The 19520-nt window shown below is 38.7% G+C and overlaps 1 protein-coding gene across 1 annotated transcript in view; it reads left to right on the top strand.

The window, feature by feature from the left end:
* Positions 1-19442, top strand: part of NKAIN2 (sodium/potassium transporting ATPase interacting 2) — a 168931-nt gene extending 149489 nt beyond the window's left edge. The window contains exon 3 of the mRNA XM_069488460.1: positions 19357-19442. Within this exon, the coding sequence (XP_069344561.1) occupies positions 19357-19442 (86 nt within the window). The remainder of the gene's footprint in view (positions 1-19356) is intronic.
* Positions 19443-19520: the final 78 nt, after the last annotated feature.

Consider the following 19520-nt stretch of genomic DNA (forward strand, 5'->3'; position numbering starts at 1 on the left):
TGAACCTTGAAGTTTGTATCTCTGACCCATTAATTATCTAAGCCAGAGCCACAGCCTACCTAGCAGGCTAGCTGACTGTGCAAACTCACAGGACACTACTGCCATCTGCTGTGCCTACCAGGAGATGACAGCAACTCAGAGCAGAGATCCCAAATAGATACGGACTCTCCTTCCCCCTTGGATTAGTTGGTGAGAGCTGCCATAACAACATACCACAGAGTGAGCATTTTTAAAAAACAGAGATTTATTTTCTCATGGTTCTGGAGGCTGGAAGTTCAAGATCAAGGTATTTGCAAGTTTGATTTACCCTCAGGCCTCTGTCCTTGGCTTGAATACAGCACTTTTCTGCTGAGTCCTCGCAAGGATTTTGTCTTTTGTGTCTCTTCCGCCAGTCCTGTTGGAGTAGGGCAGTAGGGCCTATCCTATGACCTCATTTAACCTTAATTACCTCTTTAAAGGGCCCATCTCCAAATACAGTCACATTGGGGGCCAGGCCTTCAGCATATGAATGGCGGGGGGGGGGGGGCAGAATTCAATCTGTAACACACCACATACAAACACACACATGCACCATGTGGTTCCTGGACACTTGAAAGTATCTATGGGACACAGAGTGGGGCCAGCTGCAGCTCACTGGCCCATCACATGGCTGTGGGTAGGAAGCTTCGGGGTCAAAATGCTGCCCGGCCAGCTCCATGCTCACTGCCCCCGTGCAGGAGTTCCCACTTGGCAGCTCCTGCTGTGGGGAGATCTGCCTCCAGATGAGTAGCTCCTCACCAGAAAAAAAGCTGAGACCCCCGCTCCAGAGGGTGTGCCTTGACCCTTGAACCCTAATTGACTGGGGCAACCTTTGCAACATCCTTTTATCTATTTGTTCAGGGAAAGGCAGAGATATGTCTTAGGAGAAAAGGCTTTCTCAGGGAGAGCAGACATCTCGCTGTGCTGTCTTTGTGGCAGGGCCCTTCGCTGTCTCATCTGTCACCAGCCATGCAGAGTGTTCCTTATGGCCTCCAGGCTTTTCTATTCCCCTCTACTTGTTCTATTTTACAATACTCTGTGAAAGAAATAAAATGTGCGGAGATTCCTGGTCGGGTGTGCCTTTTATTATAAATGTAGCTCTTCCCTTTCAGATAATCCTCAGCTCTTCTGCACCACAGTCAGATGTCCACTTACAGCAACAGAACTAAGAATTTTCCTCTCTGCTTCATTAGCATTGCTAGATGTGACAAGTAACAGGAAGCCATGCAGCCATGGAAAATATCACTAATCCATGACACAAAAAAAGAAAATCATCATATGATTTCTCAATTTTTATTATGTATTCCTATAAATCTTTAGCTTAATAGTTAAACAAAAACTAAATGTTGGTCCTCTAGCAAATGGGTCCATTTTTCTCAGTAGTCATTCTCTTTTCTAAAAGAGATGCAATGTATTTGAAAATGTTATTAAATACTGAAATCATCTGAAGAAAGATGTGGAATGTCATTTAAAAAATAACATCCTAAGGGAATTATTTGGAAGGCAATATTGAAAAGTGAATTCTAGATGCTTACATTTGGAGTTAGACACATTCACATTCCCACCAAGCATGCACAAGTGCATAAAAACCTGTCCTGAATTCTTCACAATCAACCGGCCTTGGGATAAAAGTCACAATCGATTTATTGACTCTTTCGTTTGAAAAGAAAACCACAGGAAATTATTCACTTCTCTGAGGCTAATAATTTTCTGTTATTTTTATTTGATTTTTCTTCTAAAGCCTGCTGGCCTATACTTCCATGTATTAAACTCCACCCTGCATGTTTTGATAATGTCTCCAGTTTGTCACGATCCCTGGATTTGAATGCAGTTCTTTGAGCACAATCACTTACTCACACCTACGGGGCAAGAAGGAGTATTCGCCCTGGAAAAAAAAAGAATACTTATTTCTTCCTGTTTATAAAGGAAGGTAGGTTTACTGCAGAAAGAATAGGAGATACAAATAAACAAAAAAGAAAATTAAAATGACCCCATAATTTTGAATTTTAAATCTCAGTTCCCATTTTGATATATTATATGTCTCCTGGCCGGCCGGCCGGCCGGCCGGCCGGCCTTCCTTCCTTCCTTCCTTCCTTCCTTCCTTCCTTTGTATCTATATCTATTATATGTCTATCATTCTTCCCATCTGGTTGTTAGGGCCATATTATTTCTGTTTAGTAACCTGAGCTTGCTTTCTTATTGTTTATAACTCACTCTTCAAACATAACCTAAGAGGGGGCATTTAGGAATTCAAAAAAGGGGCCAAGTTCTCAGGTGCCAGGTTGACAGGTAGAGTTGTGAGAAGGATGTGTCTATTTTACCTTATTAAGAATCATACTTAAGCAATCAAATATATTCTATTGTTAGTATCTTATTATTTTTTCTCTTTAAAACACGTTTTAGGAATTTGAAAGTGACTAAGTGAAATAATCTTGCCCATATCTGCCAGCTTCCTACTAAGCCAAAACCTACCATTTCTTTCCCCATCTCTGAACAGGATCACATATTATTAAATCCTGAAGGCCCAGACTTTGAATGCCACTAATCTCTAGCTATGACCTGCAGAATCCTAGTGGGGCCCAGTGAGAGGAAGTATCAGCTTGTACCTTCCCCACAAGCCCCGGCCAAAGCACAGAAGCTCTGCCTTTATTTAATTTTATATCCTGTTTGTTATGATTAAGGTGTCCTTTGAACTATGAATTCTGCAGAGTTTAAAATGACAGAAAAGCCCACTGCTGTATTTCAACAGTTTAATTTTATAAACCCATAAAGATTAAATGACTCGCCCAAAGTCAATGAGTTCATTTGGGAACTTCCGACATCCAAATACTGTACACACTGAATCCCTCAGGATGAAAGAGTATTAGGGGATGCCATCAGGATTCACACCCGTCTTATTCCCTGCTCCATCCTCAGCATCTAGCATATCCCTATCCCGGAGGAGGACTCAGTGAGTATTTGGGAAATAAATGAATGAATCAATTGGGTCTCCACAAATATTTTTTGGACTGTATGGGAACTGCTAAGGCAATGTGACATCTCCTTAGACTTCAGTTTATTCTAAGTAAATGAATAACCAATTAGAATAAAGCACCTTTTGTCATTTTCTAAACACATGGAAGAAAAAGAAAAAAGATGCATTGACATATATAAAATTGAATAAGTGACAAACACCTGAGACAAATGCCTACATATGCATATGCCTCTTGTCAATCATGCAAATTCCTACCAGTGACAACAGCGTTCTTTGACAATGATAGCGATATGTATCATTTTCACATTATCTCCCCAAACTACCTAGCACCAGTCTTTCAGTCTACTATTAAATTGCTCCCTCTTGTGGTTACTTAAGAGAAAACACAGGAGCTCTGTTTTGTTTTTTTTTTAATTTTAATAATATATTTTATTTAACCCAATATAGCCAAATTACTATTTTTTTAAATAAGTTTAATTATTTACTTTAAAATTTAGATATTCAGGCCAAAACTGAGTCTCATTCTTCAACAACCACTTCTTTTCTCCCTTTTCTCATAGTATCTCCTCCCTTATAGTATATTGCTTTTCACTTGTGCACACACGCACACCCACACATACGCGCGCGCGCGCACACACACACACATACACTATGCTCATCTTTCGATAAATCTAATGCTTCCAGATCAAAAATACAAGGGGAAAGAAATTGATTCATTTTCTATCCTCTGTTGATTCCGAACAATCAGGGCTTTGTTTCTAAAAACACTGTAGAGGTGACAATATTCAAACAAGCAAAGGAGAGTCTTTAACAGGCATGTAATAGAAGGTATTTTATGCAGAGAATATGTATGGCAGGATGAACTGAAGTTATCCGGTAGATGAAAAATATTCAAGTTGTTTTAATCAGCCTCAAGAGAAAAGAGAGCCAGAGCATATGAATTGAAGGAGGGAAAAGTGGTGACATTTACAGAAATGACTGAAAGAAAAATCTTCCATTTTGATTACTCTGCTTCCTCCAAGTGTGCAGATGCCCAAGCCCCCTGTCACTGGTGCTCCATCCTTCCTCACCATGTCTTTCTACACTCACACGGATGATGACATGAGAAAGCAAGCAGCCAAGTGGCAGAAAAATAGGATGTTTTAGCACTGGAATGTTGACATTTATGCTCACAAAATAAAGTTGCTGGGATCCCTTGGTCCCATCTCCAGAGAACAAATGAGAGCAAAGCAAAGAGCTGGCACAGGAAGCTGAAGTCTCTCTAAAAGCCCTCCAAATCAGAGACGTGCTCAGAAGACAACATGCATTCTTTTGATGAATGATGTTGGCTGGTACTCACTTTCTTATGCCCAGTTGTGCTTTTGTTTTGAAGTTGTATCTAATAAAAACAAAAGGCTAGACCCAGCAAGCTCCTTTTTAACAGCAGGAGGACTAGGAAACACTGAGTCTCTAAGGATGGCCACCAAGTATGCAGAAAGAGAACATTTGAGCAAAGCAGCCTTACACCTAGGCATTGAAAGAGGGCCTTGTAAATAAGCGAGCTTGGAGCGAACCCGCAATCCTGTGTGACATTTAAACGAGGCTGCTCTAGCAGAAGATACTCAGGGAGGCCTCCCTTATGAGTGGTTGGCATTGTGTGGCAGGGAGCTAAAGAGAAACAAACTTAAAGCTCACAGGAGGTGCGTTTTGTTTAAATAATAGAAAGTAATTAGGCTGAAGACAAAAATCAGTGATGGCATTTTATAATTATGATTAATTTAAAGGTTAATTTCCTTTGGTGCTAAAATCTTATTTAAAACATTTACCAGGAAAGGAAATTAGGATGTTACTATCAAGAGGCATAGAGTGCTTCTGGGAATCCATGCCTATTATCACTTGAAAATTAGGTTAGGTCCAAAGTGGGAATTTCAATTCATTTTTGCATATAATAGATGGTGGCCAGACCTCAGAGTCAGCAGGGTTGGCTGGGGTAGGCAGTGTAACTTTTGCATTTGTTTGTTTGTTTGTTTATAGGCTTAATTGCAAATGTTTTTAACAAAGGAGCCTACTTTATACATGAACAATCCTGACACAAAAAGAAAATTGGATATGGATTGCTGCCTTTGTAACTAATGAAGTTGATGTTAAAGGAATTCCCAAGAGCAGTGCAGCAAAGGAAGGCACATGGTCACACATCTGTACACCCAGACACCTGCACCACTCAATTAAATTGAATGAGGGACACTATTTCTGCTGGCTCCAAACCTGTCGACCCTATTCTCCTCTTCCAGTCCCCACCTTTTTCATCACTTCATTTTCCCACTGAGAATTGTCATGCCTCATATATATATTGCCCTATATATTCAGCAGCTCACCTTTTTGGAAACTTGCTAAAATCAATGCACAGTAATAACAGCCAGATGGAAATAACTCATTTGCACTAATTTTTCCCATTCATCATGCTTTTGTGAATTTGCTCACTTTAAATATTTTCTTGCTAACATAGGTATATAAACCAATCCCAGCAATATGGAATTTATGCACAAACATAAATATTACAGACAATATTAGTGATCACCTAACTTTAATCCCCTAATCTTTTTTTATCTTTAAATATTTTCTTTTTTTTTCTTTTTTTAATTTCAGAATATTACAGGGGTACAAACATTTAGGTTCCATATATTGACTACATATGTTATAGTCAGAGCTACAGCATTCCCATCCCCCAGACAGCAGGCACAGCACCCACTGGGTATGAATATATCCAGCCCCTCCTTCCCCCTCCCACCTCCCTGACACCCTATGAATGCTACTTCCATATGTGCACATAAGCGTTGATCAATTAGTACCAATTTGATGGTGAGTACATTTGGTGCTTGTCTTTCCATTCTTGTGCTATTTCGCTTAGAAGAATGTAATCCCCTAATCTTACAGTTGAGGAAAGGAGCACTGGAATTGACTTGCTCAAAGGCAAACAATCATTTAGAGGCAGAACTGGGCACAGAACTTAAGTCTCCAGATTCTAAGTATTCTTTCCACATCACTTCCCTGTGATACCCAAGATAGAGTCTTGCAACAAATATTTATGGAGCAACCACTCTGTGGTGGGCTGTGTGTTAGCCACTAGGGATGAAGCAGGGAACCAAATAAATACTGTCTTTGCCTTCACGGTGCCTAATTTCCAGCACACAATTCACATGCAAAAAAAGGAATTACAGTAAAGCATGATGAGAGTTCAGACACTGGAAGGAGGGGGTGCCGTGGGAATGACCCCAAGAGAATCTCATGCAGTTTAGAAGACAAAGAAATTCTTCCCTGAGGACATGACATTTCAGCTGAACCCTAAAGGATAAATCAGAATGCTATGTAGAATTTAACAAAACTTAAAAGAGTCCCTTTTTAAAGAGGACTACTTTTTGGATACATATTTACCAAAGGTGTACCATAATTCACAGGGAAATAATCTTAAGTGCTTTTAATGAGCTTGATATAGAAAATCTAATTTCAACTTTCCCAAGTACCAAGAAAAATGTTAGAATAACCACTAGACATTCTCTTTCCTGAAACTGCTGCTGTTTTTCTAAAAGATAATTCATTAAGGCTCAAGAGTTTTGTGATTTTCCTTTCTGGAGGCTGCAAAATGATACAAAGATTATGTTAGCAAAAATTGCAAGGTGAGGAATATTTCTCTAATAGGTGATTATAGCATGCATTTTTTATTTTTTATTTCCCTAAATATGCATACATTGATGTACCCACAACCCTAACTAAAATTTCTGCAGGTAAATGGGCTGTGCATTCTAAACATATCCTGGATGTCAGCTGAGAAGACATGACATACCCAGTCATGTCTAACGAGCTCACCTAAAGCTTATAATAACTGCTGCCTCCAACTTAATATGAAAGGCATGTCATATATAATTGAAAGCAATTCTAACATGGGATAACAAAACAAAGACTGGTAAAGCTAATCCATCCAAATAGCGTAATGGCATAAAGTGAGCCCAGGCACATTTAAGGTGAAGTTGGTTGAGTTATTTCATCACATTCTGCATGCTTCTCCACCCTTATTGAAAGCATCAAAGATATCTGAATACATAATTTTCTGACTCCAGCTTTATAATTTCATCACCTTCTCAGCTCTTACCCCCTCCCCATGATGGGGGATAAGCTGACCACTCCATTGATCAGCTCCTTTTGCCTACATACAAGGCAAAAGCCTCAAAACCACAAACCAGGAAGCTCCCATCCTCTCTCTGTCATGTCTAACGTTATACAAGGTGATTGCCAAAAGTATTTGAAATACGGAATTCAGTTCTATGTAGTTATTTTTTAATATCATCGCTTCATCTACCCCTTTCATTCCCTTCATCATACAGGCTATACTTGGATCACCTTTAGGATGGTGGAAGGCAGCTTCTCCAAGATCGCCAATTCTGAAATTCTCTGCCTTACTGTAAACCCCTATCTTTGCTTTTTCCTCTTCCTACTGCCTCCCTTTTGGAGAAATTTTTCTTCGCTCCTGAGAGCTCCCTCCACTGGAACCTATGTTTCTCTCATGCCTTGGATCTTCCTACTCATTATATATCTCCGGGTTTAGCAAAGACAGCGGTGCTCTCATTAGCACTCTTGATTTCCTTCCTCACTTGCACTTCCTTTATGCTTGGATTTTCAACATCCATGCCTGATGACACTCAGATGCAATTTCTCCACTTTTAATCTGGGTGGTTGTGCATTACCGGAGAAAGTAAACCCAGCCACACATGTGTGCTTGTCACTAGGTGCTGTCTCCTACACAACCATGCTCTCACTCTTCTCCTGTTGACAGTGTGGCACCCTGTCCACAGAACCTGTTCCAAACCTTTCCAGACTTCTTAAACCAAGTACTCAAACGTGAGAAAGTCACAGCTATCAAATGTAGAATTTCATTTCCCCAAAAAAGCCTCAACAATTCTCTATACTGAAAGTAATTATTTTGTCTCCTTCCAACCCTGCCCAAATTTAAGAGGAACAGGTAAGCTTCTCCTCTGTAAAGTAATCCATCCACCAAGCTTTGACCTCATCCCCTTCTGCCCAATCCAGTGCACTGAGTTCTCAGTGTCTTTATACTTGACCACTCCACTGGACAGCTCCTTTAGCCTACATATGTGCCAAAGCCTCACACACCACAAAGCAGGACAGTCCCAGCCTCCCTCTGTTCTTTCTAATAATATACAAGGCAACTTCCAAAAGTATTTGAAATATGCACACTTGGTTCTGTGTAGTTATTTTTTAATAGAAAATATCTTCCTTTTTTCTACTCTATGTCACACAGGCTATTCCTGCTTCTTGTCAGACCACAGTTAACCAACTAAGTGGGCATTTGAAGGGTCTCTGTGGACCTACGTCTATTCTCCTCAGCTTCTGCTGATGACTTCTACACTTATGTCATTCCATATAAAATTCTAGTAAATTCTGCTACAAAGTTCTCTTCTTTGAGCTTTATCTCCATCTATTCTCCTGGCCTGAAAAAATCTAATTCTGTCAGTAAAGAGCCTACTATGCATTTTAAAACCTAGTTCCAATCATTTCTTTTGTAGAGATCCTTTTCAAAAAGAGATGAGATTCCAAATCTACCCATAGCATGTCTTTAATATACTATACACATCCTTTTAGGTATTACACACATATGATGCCTGATTCCCTCAATAACCTATGAAGCTGAAATTGCTTTATCATCCTCCCTTTACAGAGGAAGAAATTAAAGCTCAGAGCAATTGTGACCTGCATGGGTACAATGCCAGTAGGAAGTAAAGGCACAATCTGAGCAAAGGTCTCTGACTCCAAAGCCCCCAGTCTTTAGGCTACTGCACAGCTTCCCCGTGATGTTTCCAGTGGTGGCGTTACATTATTAGAAGACTATCCAATAACAAGATCCTGGTTGGTCTCAGGAGAAAAGCATCACGCGTTTCTTAGTATCTCACCTCAGGCATTGCCCTCACCGAGAATTAGTGAAATAAACAAGAGCAACAAGACAGAAGAGTGTATCAAGTGGAACTTAATTTCATTTTTTGTTAGGCCTTTAGAACCAAAATCTTAAAGTGGTTAGGCAAACAACTTCTAACTAAAGAAATATTTTATTTATTATGATATCATTGTAGTTATTGCTTTTCACTTTAATTTTTTAGCATGTGTGAATGTGTTACCAGATTTAAAATATTAAAGAGCTGCCTCTGATACAAATAAGAAGGAAACATGAAAAACAAGACCTTAAAACCCTGAGAAATTATAGCTGATGAACAAGATTAGGAAGAGAAGCATCTGCACTGATTTAGTTAATAAGTCTCATTTCATTCAGTGCGTGCTTTGCCTGCTAGAAGCCCTCTGTAGCATAACACTTTGGTGACCTTTCAGGTAACAACACGATAAAGGACCCTTTCCTATAAAGGATTATGTTTTCCTAACCAGAAAAAAACATCTCAGAGTTCACCCAGGGATTTTATCACAGACTGAGTACCTAAGTTCACCCAGTCAGCTTGAATTGCCGCCCCCGAGTAGGTCTTGGTGGGAGAAAGGTGATTCTTTTCAATTGGGCCTATGGTTGATTATGTTCTAAATTCTTTTTGTGCAACTGGAAATAAGTACCCTTGAAATTTATACTTGCAAACATAATGGAAAGACACTATTTTCATAGGCCCACACAAATTATTTAATGTGTTTCAATGAGTTCTTCTAAATATTTAGGCTTAGCTTTTGAGTGAACTGCTTTTTAAAACTTCCCCTCGTGGCATTTTCCAACTGTGTCTCCAAAAGGGAGTATGTTGACTAGTGGCTTTGTCATTAAGAACTAAGGAACAATTTTGAAATTACCAAGTTCTAGCTCCACTATTAATATTATTAAATCATAGTTATTAAACTGATATGGCACTTTACTAATTTAAAATAATTCAACCTCCCCATGCTTCCATAGGTCAGTAGGTGTAAACATACCCATATTGCAGATAGGAAAACTAAGGCCAAGAGAAAACACTGAACACTTGCAAAGAAAATAACAACATTCCTAAGTTGTCCCTTGGAGGTGACAGATATGTCTATTACCTTGATTGTGGTAATAGTTTCATGGGTCTGCAAATGCCCAAACTCATCAAATTGTATACGTTAAATATATGCACTTTCTTGTCTATCAATTATATCCCAATAAAGCTCTTTAGAAAACAAAAATCCCAAATGGTCTTCAGAGAACCAAAAGCAAATCTCTCCAACAAGGCAGAGATTGTGCAAGTACAAATTTTATTTTGTCACCTTCTGCCCAGTTGTGTGCCTCTGCTTAGGATGTTATGAACTGGACAGAGAGAGAACAATGTTTTTCCTACCAATTATTAACATTTATAACATTCAATAGCATTCATCAGTGAACAACCCTCTTACTCTACTCATTTTAATGCTAAAACATGTCCTAGCCTTTTTCTTTCTACATATCTTGGCCAAAAAAGATGCCGTCATGGCTTCTTCCCATTGGTATCCAAAAAGTTTCTTTTGTTTATCTCTGAGCACCCAGGCAACAACTCTCTAGGTCATCTATAAAAGCTCTTCTCATTCAAGGCTTTGTGGAAGAAAGGATAAAAGCACTCAGTCAAATTTCATGGAAGTTTTACTAGCATCTTCCATTCTCCAATCAATTGCCTCACTTTCTTTTACAGCCTAAAGGGTCTACAGAGTTTATTCAGTAAATACCTACTGAGTGTCGTCCACGATCCAGATACCGTTCTGGGTTCTGGGACTACTATAGTAAATGGTAGAAAACAGCAAATCTCATGGAGAGTTATTATAATGGTGGAGGCAATCAACAAATAAACAAGTAGATTTATCACGTCAGGTGGAGATAGGTCACAATGAAGCAAGATAAAGCTGATTGAGGAGAAAGAAATTTATCTTTAAAATCCCAACAAGTTCCCAATTTGCCTTGCACCAATTACAGTTATATTTCCCTTTTCCCATGTTTTTCCTCACTGACATGTGCCACTTATAACTCAAAGATTACATTTCCAAAAGGAATCCAAACCTAAGCTCCCTCTTTACCTTCTTTTTGGTTTTGTTAAAAGCAGCAACATTTCCCTGACCAATAAATTTCTGAGCATCAACTTTGAATCTTTCCTTTTCCTTCCCTTCCCCGGTCTTCAAAAACTAGCCATGTCGTATGTTTTCTACCTCTTTAGCCATTTCTCTAGAATCCGTTGACATCTTTGCTTTCTCATTGTCCTAATTCGAATTCAGGCGTTTGGTAATTCCTGTCTGTCTTTCACATTTTCCATTAAGCACTGAAATAAAATAGACAATAGGCCAAGGTGATAAAAAGAAAACATCTTACCTTGTTTTAAAAAAACATCATTGTAATCAGAGTCACACAAGATGGGTTTGTGAATATAAATAATTTTTAGAAGAGAAAACTACTTACATGCTTATTTGGTGTTCTCCGAAAATTATCAGAAGATGGCTGACTAGATGCAGGTAGTGCATGCCTCCTCCACAGAGAGGAGCCAGAATAGTAAGTAGACACATTTTGAACAAAATCATCTAGGAGAGAATGCTAGGATTCACCAGAGAAGTGATGGGAAGCACCAAAAGTAAGCAAGGAGAGGGTTGAAGGCGGCTTACCTAGCCAGGGGCTGGCTGAGAGCCAGCAGAAGCTCCTGGACATGTGGAAACAGAAAGATAGAAAAACACAGGGCTCCACACTCTGAACCCCCTGACCCATGCAGGCCTCAGGCTTAACATAGAGAGCTGCCTAGAGATTGTCCAGAGACATTGCTCCAAAAAGGAAACCCACCTGGGATCCCACACATACAAGCCTAGAGCAGCTTCAGCTGGGTGCCATTCTGAAAGCCTAGATACCAGGAATCTATAGTAGTAGCTGCCGCTATTGTTCTGCTCCAAGAAGAAAGAGGGGACACCAGGGATTTCCATGTACCTCTCACAAGGTCCTACCACCTTGCTGTGGGCTACTGTGAGATTGAGACATGACTGAGCATCACTCCCCACAGCTTCTTGCCCACATTGTTTGTTTTGGAGGGGTCCTGCTCTATCTGGCCACAGGCCCAAGGTGCCATTTGAAAGTTTAACGCTCTGCTGCAGCCCAACCTCAGACTGAGTTCAGGATGACATGGCTGTAGCTGCCACCCAACCAAAGACGGATGGGAAAACCAAGCTCTCCTATGCATACCTAGGAAAACACCCACCACTCTGAAATAGGCTGCTGTGAGACTAAGACACAAGTGCACTGCACTCTCCACAGCTTCCTGTCCATGGTGCTTGCCTGGGAGGGGCTCTGCCCTCCCTAGTCACAGGCCCAAGGCACCATTTGGACAGTTTAACACTGAAATGTGCCCCACCCTCAGGTGGAAGGAACATATTTCAAGACAATAACAGCCATATATGACAAACCCACAGCCAACATCACATTTAATGGAAAAAAGCTTAAAAAATTCCCTCTACAAACTGGAACAAGACAAGAATGCCCACTCTTACCACTCTTATTCAATATAGTACTGGTAGTCCTCACCAGAACAATCAGGGAAGAGGGGAAAAAAAGGCATCGTTTATGGAAAAAAGAAAGTCAAATTATCCCTGTTTGCTGATTATATGATCTTATATCTAGAAAACCCTACAGGCTCCTCCAAAAACCTCTTATTAATAGATTTGATAAATGAATTCAATAGTTTCAGGATACAAAATCAACGTACAGAAATCAGTAGCATTTCCCTATACCAAGAAGCATGTAGCCAAGAACAAAATCAAGAAGACAATCCCATTTACAATTGCTATAAAAAAAATGAAATTTCTAGTAATATATTTAACAAAGGAAGTGAAAGATATTTACAAGGAAAACTACAAAACACTGATGAAAGTAATTGCAGGTGATACAAAATAATGGAAAAACATTTCATGCTCATGGATCAGAAGAATGAATATTGTTAAAAATGACCATACTTCCCAAAGCAATCTACAGAGTCAATGCAATTCCTGTCATAATACCAACATCATTTTTCACAGAATTAGAAACAACAACTCTAATGTTTAGATACAACTAAAAAAAAGGGCCCAAATAGCCAAAGCAATTTTGAGCAAAAAGAACAAAGCTGGAGGCATCACATTGCCTGACTTCAAATTGTATTAATACTACAAGGCTATAATAACCAAAACTGATATTAAAAATAGACACATAGATCAATGGAACACAATAGAGAACCCATAAATAAAGCCACATACTTATAGCCAACTGAACTTTGACAAAGTTGACAAGAACATACACTGGGGAAAAAAGACTCTTTTCAATAAATTGTACTGGGAACTGGATTGCCATATGCAGAAGAAGGAAACTAGACCTCTGTTTCTCACTATATACAAAAATCAACTCAATATGGATTCAAGACTTGAATGTAAGACCTGAAACTATAAAAATACTAGAAGAAAACCTAGGGACAACTCTTCTGGACATTAGTCTAGGCAAAGAATTTATGACTAACACCTCAAAAACACAGGCAACAAAAACAAACAGGCAAATGGGACTTAAATAACTGCAAAGCTTCTGCACAGCAAAAGAAATAATCAACAGAGTGAATAGACAATCTGTGGAATGGGAGAAAATATTTGCACACTATATATTCAACAGAGGACTAATATCTAGAATTTACAAGGAACTCAAACCACTCAACAACAACCAAAAAAAAAAAACCCAAATAATTCCTTTAAAATGTAGGCTAAGGTTATGAACAGACATTTTTCAAAAGAAGACAAACAAATGGCCAGCAAGCATATGGAAAAAATGTTCAACATCACTAATCATCAGAGAAATGCAAATTTAAAATATAATGAGATATCATCTTATACCAATCAGAATGGCTATTATTAAAAAGACAAAAAATAACAGACGTTGGTGAGAATGTGGAGAAAAGGGAACTCTTATACACTGTTGGTGTGAATTTAAATTAGTGCAACCTCTATGGAAAACAGTATGGAGATTTCTCAAAGAATTAAAAATAGGATTACCATATGATCCAGCAATCCCACTACTGGGTATCTAACCAATGGAAAAGAAATCAATATTTAAAAAAGGTACCTGCGCTCATATGTTTATGGTAACACTATTCATAATAGCAAAGATGTGGAATCATCCTAAGTGTCCATCAGTGGAGGACTGGGTAGAGAAAATGTGGCATATATATGTGATGGAATACTATTCACTTGTAAAAAGGAATAACATCATGTCTTCTGCAGCAACATGGATGGAACTGGAGGCCATTATTTTAAGGAAAACAATTCAAACACAGAAAAACAAATACCACATGTTCTCACTTAGTAGGAGCTAAATAATGTGTACACATGGAAGCAGAGTGTGGAATGATGGACAATGGAGACTCAGAACAGGGGGAGTGGAAAGAGGGCGGAGGATGCAAGGTTGCTTGGTGAGTACACTATGCATTGCTTCAGTGATATACTCACTGTCAGGCCCTGACTCTACAATGCAATATATCAATGTAGCAAAACTGCACTTGTATCCCATGAATATATACAGATAAAAAATGTTTAAATTAAAAATAAATTATCAGACACAAAGTAAAAAACTAAACCTTGAAGGATGCTAGCCTCATAAACATTACAAAAAACCAAGGCACTGCATTTGTAACTATCCCTGGCAAATTCGGCAGAGGTGGTTTTTGTATCGGTTATTATTCACAACAGAATATTTCTAAAATATTATCTTGGAGATGAAAGAAGATAAAGAGTAAATTTTCTAGAAAGAACAGAGTAAAGATGCTAGAGAACAAATAACAAAAGGAAGCATCTACAACCAATAAAGGACTCAGAGAACTCAAAACTTTGGTTAAATGAATAATATAGAAAGACAACAAAAGCCTGAAGATTTTAAATTTAATCTAAAATGTGAGTTGATATTTTTGATCACCATTTATAACCTTCTAAGAATTTACTGGAATAGCACGAGGGAAAAGCAGAAGTCTCTTTTCCAATATACTTAGGAAGGAAATAGAACACCTGGCTCCTAGTCCCAACCTCAGCCGTTGTGTGGCCTCAAGCAGTAAATTTGTAAATCTTTGTTTATTTGTAAAATGAAGATAGTTATTCCTACCCACCTCACAGTAATGTTGTCAGGATAGATAATATCACCTAGAAGTGTTTTAGAAACTATTAAGAATTTTGCAACTGTTAGAAATTTATTTTTATTTTCAGAAAGTAAAGAGATTCTTGATTGATAAAAGTTACTCTTTTCTAAATAAGGCAGAGATGAGCTGTGACCCACTCATCTAGCTGCTGTCACAATTACTTGGAGAAGGATCTATCAGGTGATTTTTGACTCCTATTGCTCAGAAAAGTTTTGGAGTATATAGTAAACTCTTTAAAGCCTAAATAATATAATTATATAACAGAGACTGGCTGGGCATGGTGGCTCATGCCTGTAATCCCAGCACTTTGGGAGGCTGAGGCAGGAGGATCACTTGAAGCCAAGAATTCAAGACCAGCCTGGGCAACATAGCGAGATCCTATGTCTACAAAAAAGAAGAAAATTAGTCGGGCATGGTGTCATCACCTGTAGTCCAAGCTACTTGGCAGGCTGAAGCAGGAAGATCACTTGAGCCCAGGAATTCAAGGCTACAGTGAGCTATGATCATGCCACTGCACTCCAGCCCGGGCACTAAAAAATCAAAATAAAATATGATAAAAAATAAAAGAAAATTATAATTTTTTTAAATAAACGAGATGGAAAACAGACCAGTTATATTATTATCTTTAAAATGTAATATAACCCCAGTAGTTCAATTTTTCAAGCAGAAAATATAGTTTCTTCTACCTGTGCTCTCCACCCACATAGCACCCCAGAGTTCCATGCACGATTGAAGGATCCTTCTGTAAAAGGTGAGAGGAATCAAGTCTATCTATGCTGATTACCATAATCTTAACTGTGGTAGTCTACTGGATCCAGCTGATTCCTATTCCTTTCCCTCAAGTCTTTAGGAAGACATTCAAATAATTTCTGAGAATAAATGCACATGAAAACTGACCATACACAATCTCCTTGGCTGTGAACTCAGGCATGTACACAAAATAAACTGTAGAAAATATGCCCTCTGCTTCTGGTTTAAATTCGAATGCCTCCTCATGAATGAAATAGTAAAAATCCAACCTGGTTACATTCAGAGCCCCTTTTGTTCTCATCTTGGTTCCCAGTCACCTGCTGTTGGAACCTGTCCAATGCCCAGGCCCATCAGCATGGTCAGAGTAATCAGAACAATTGCAGTCCTTCCATGAGAACTTCAGTGCTGTGCTCCCTAAATGAGTAGTTGTAAGCCAGCTGTATCCATCTACACAGCTTGCAGATCATGGCTAATAAAGAGCAAGCTCCAGATCACTCAAGCTCCATTTTCATCACATGCTCAGGACACACCTCATTTCTCTCCTGGCCTTCTGTCATGTCTTGGAAAGGTCTACATTGCTTCTGACTCAAGCTTTGTTCCCCATTTTGGGGCCTAATTCTAGCCATCAGACTTGAAGATTCATCTCATTTTCTTTAGCTTGTCCTTTGGTTCACTCCAAGATCTTTGGCTCAAAAATTACCATATGGCTTTTTCTGCCATCCCTCTTAAACCCATGGAAACAAGCTAATAAAATATTTCAAAACAATGACAATGATAATAATAACAACAGGGACACTAATAAGCCTGAGTTTGACTTGGATCTCAATTTCAGTGAAGGAGACCTTACTGCTTACATCTGCCCTGATCTTGGTCTACTCTAATCCTCTCTATTAACCAGCACCATGTGGAGCCCAATCTACTAAAAGAGAACCTCAGAACATTGGAGCTCTAACCCTGTGAATACCCCTCAGAAGACTACTTCTTAATTGTCTCTTGTAGAGACCACCAATATAAACAGAAATTTAGGCATTATCTCCAACAAATCCCCAGTCTTAAACAATAATTTCTCAAAGCATAATCTTTAAATATAGTCACCATGTAATTATCAGATAGCTCTTCTGGTACCATTTATATTAGCTCAGGTACAAATATGGGCAATTAGGAAGACAAAAGAGGTTCACTCTCTTTTAATCCATCTTCTATAAAACACTTGGTATAGTTCTATAGTTGTCAGAAATTAAGAATTTTCTGTTTCTCTTTCTGCTACACTGCATGACTTAGAATAATTATAAAGAAAAGCCAGAATTTTTTGAGGGGTTCTTAATTTTCTTCTTCCATACCTCTGTCTAATCCAGGGCTCTACATTCCTTATTTTATCCTCACACCAATTGTATGAGATAAGTATTATAATTCCTTTGATTTGCACTATCAAGCCATGAAAAGACCTGGAGGAACCTTAAATTCATATTACTAAGTGAAAGAAGCCAACCAGAAAGGGCTACATACTGTATTATTCCAACCATATGACATTCTGCAAAAGGCAAAATTATAGAGGCAGTTAAAAAGATCAGTGGTTGTCAGGAGTTAAGGGGGAAGAAGGGATGATTAGGTGGAGCACAGGAGACTTTTAGGGCAGTGAAGCTACTATGATACAATAATGGTAGATACATGTCATACATTTGTCAAAACCCATACAATGTACAACATCAAGAGTGAACCCTAATGTAAACTATGGACTTTGATAATTATATGTCAATGTAGGTTCATCGATCATGACAAATGCACCAATCTGGTGCAGGATGTTGATAGTGGAGGAGGTTGTATTTGTGTTGGGGACAAGGAGTATATAGAAATTCTCTGTACTTTCCACTCAATTTTGCTATGAACCTAAAATTGCTCTAAAAAACAAAGTCCTTTAAAAAAAAAAAAACAATTTTCCCACTACACAGATACCATGAACTTTATATTATTTCACATCCTGTTCCGATTCCTACAATATTAACAAGAGAACAAAAATTAGACAAAGTAAGCCAATAGAATAAGATACTAGAAAAAGTAAGAGTATCCCAGGGCATCCTAATTATCTTTATTTCCCTTTCTTTCTCCTTCCTGTCATATATTTTGTCAGCTGTTTGTTGTTTTGCCTCTTTTATCCCCACCACATGACATCTATTTCCACAAATGAAAAAAAAAAAAAAAAAAAAGCAAAACTTTTTCACAGTATTCTTAGAATTTCCTGTTCCAGATACTAATGCTGGAAGAACTAGGAGTTATAAAGCAATGGTTTATTATGCTCATAGATTCAGTGGGTTAATAGACAGGCACAGCGGGGATTGCTTGTCTCTGTTCTCTGATGTCAGGAACTTGAGAATCTTCCGGCCAGTGGGAAGATACCAAGACTGGGTTGACTCAACAGCTGGGGTAGAATCGTTTAGAGGTATTTTCTCCTACACATCTGAGTGTGGATAATGGCTATCAGCTGGAGCCTCAGTTAGCCCATCAGCTGAAACCCCTGTCCATAATCCTCCATTGATTTCTCCATGTGGGCTAGTTGGGCTTCCTCGTGGCATGATGTCTGTGTTCCAAGAGCGAGCATCCCAAATGAGCAAGGGAGAAGTGCATGACACTTTTATGATCTACCCTTAAAGGTCACCTGGTGTCATTTCTACCACAGTCAAAGCTGCCACAAAGTTCTACCCGTGTTTAAGACGAAGGACCATACACCCAAACCACTCAATGAGAAGAATGTCAAGGTCACCCGTGTAACAACATATGGAATAGGAGATGTTGTTGCAGCCATTCTGGAAAATATAATCTGCCACAGTAATGCTTGTTATATCTTATTGTATTTAAAATATCTGGAATATATTGGAATATACATTGCATTTGAATATTTGGTTTGACTTTGCTCCACATCTTTGCCCCTGATTGTCTGTTTCAGACTGTAAACCACATGAGGACAGGGACAGTTATGTTCAGTTAATTCATATGAGTTCCACCACAGCACCTTGTACTTGATAATCATAACACATATTATTACTAGCACTGCCATGGCTGATAGATGCATGCACTTGAGTCATCATTATTTTTATGCTATAACATTTGTAATGTATTACAGAAAATCTCCAGGCTTACCAAAAAGGCACATAGCATCTATAATGCACAAGTGAATTTTATTGCTCCAATTAGGTTTTGGTTGCTTAAGAAGAATACAGCATTTCTTCTTCCAAGTGAATAGATTCCTGTAAAGCAGTAACTGAATCTCACAGTTGAGGGGGGCGGGGGGCGGGGTGTGGGAATCACTACCCTGAAGGAATTATCTTGGAACTATTGTTTCTGTTTCTTCACAATTTTTTTTACTTTCGGTAGTTTAGTAGCTTATTAAAAGGTTTATATTAGTAATCTGTGTGGGACCTTGATCATGAATGTTGACCTCTTCTAACAAATTAACTAATGAAGGCAATTATCCCTCTCCAGTTGATTTCATAGGTGGCTTTGACTCTTATGGTTATCAAGGTCCTCAGAAGACATCTCATTTACAACTACAGCCTATGTACATGTAAGTACTTTGCTTTGAAGGTATTCTGGAATTCTAAAAGATGATCAAGTAAATGTATCATGGCACCAAATAGATGGCATGC

This window comes from Eulemur rufifrons, chromosome 15 (assembly GCF_041146395.1).
Source record: "Eulemur rufifrons isolate Redbay chromosome 15, OSU_ERuf_1, whole genome shotgun sequence".
In the NCBI taxonomy this organism is placed as follows: Eukaryota; Metazoa; Chordata; class Mammalia; order Primates; family Lemuridae; genus Eulemur; species Eulemur rufifrons.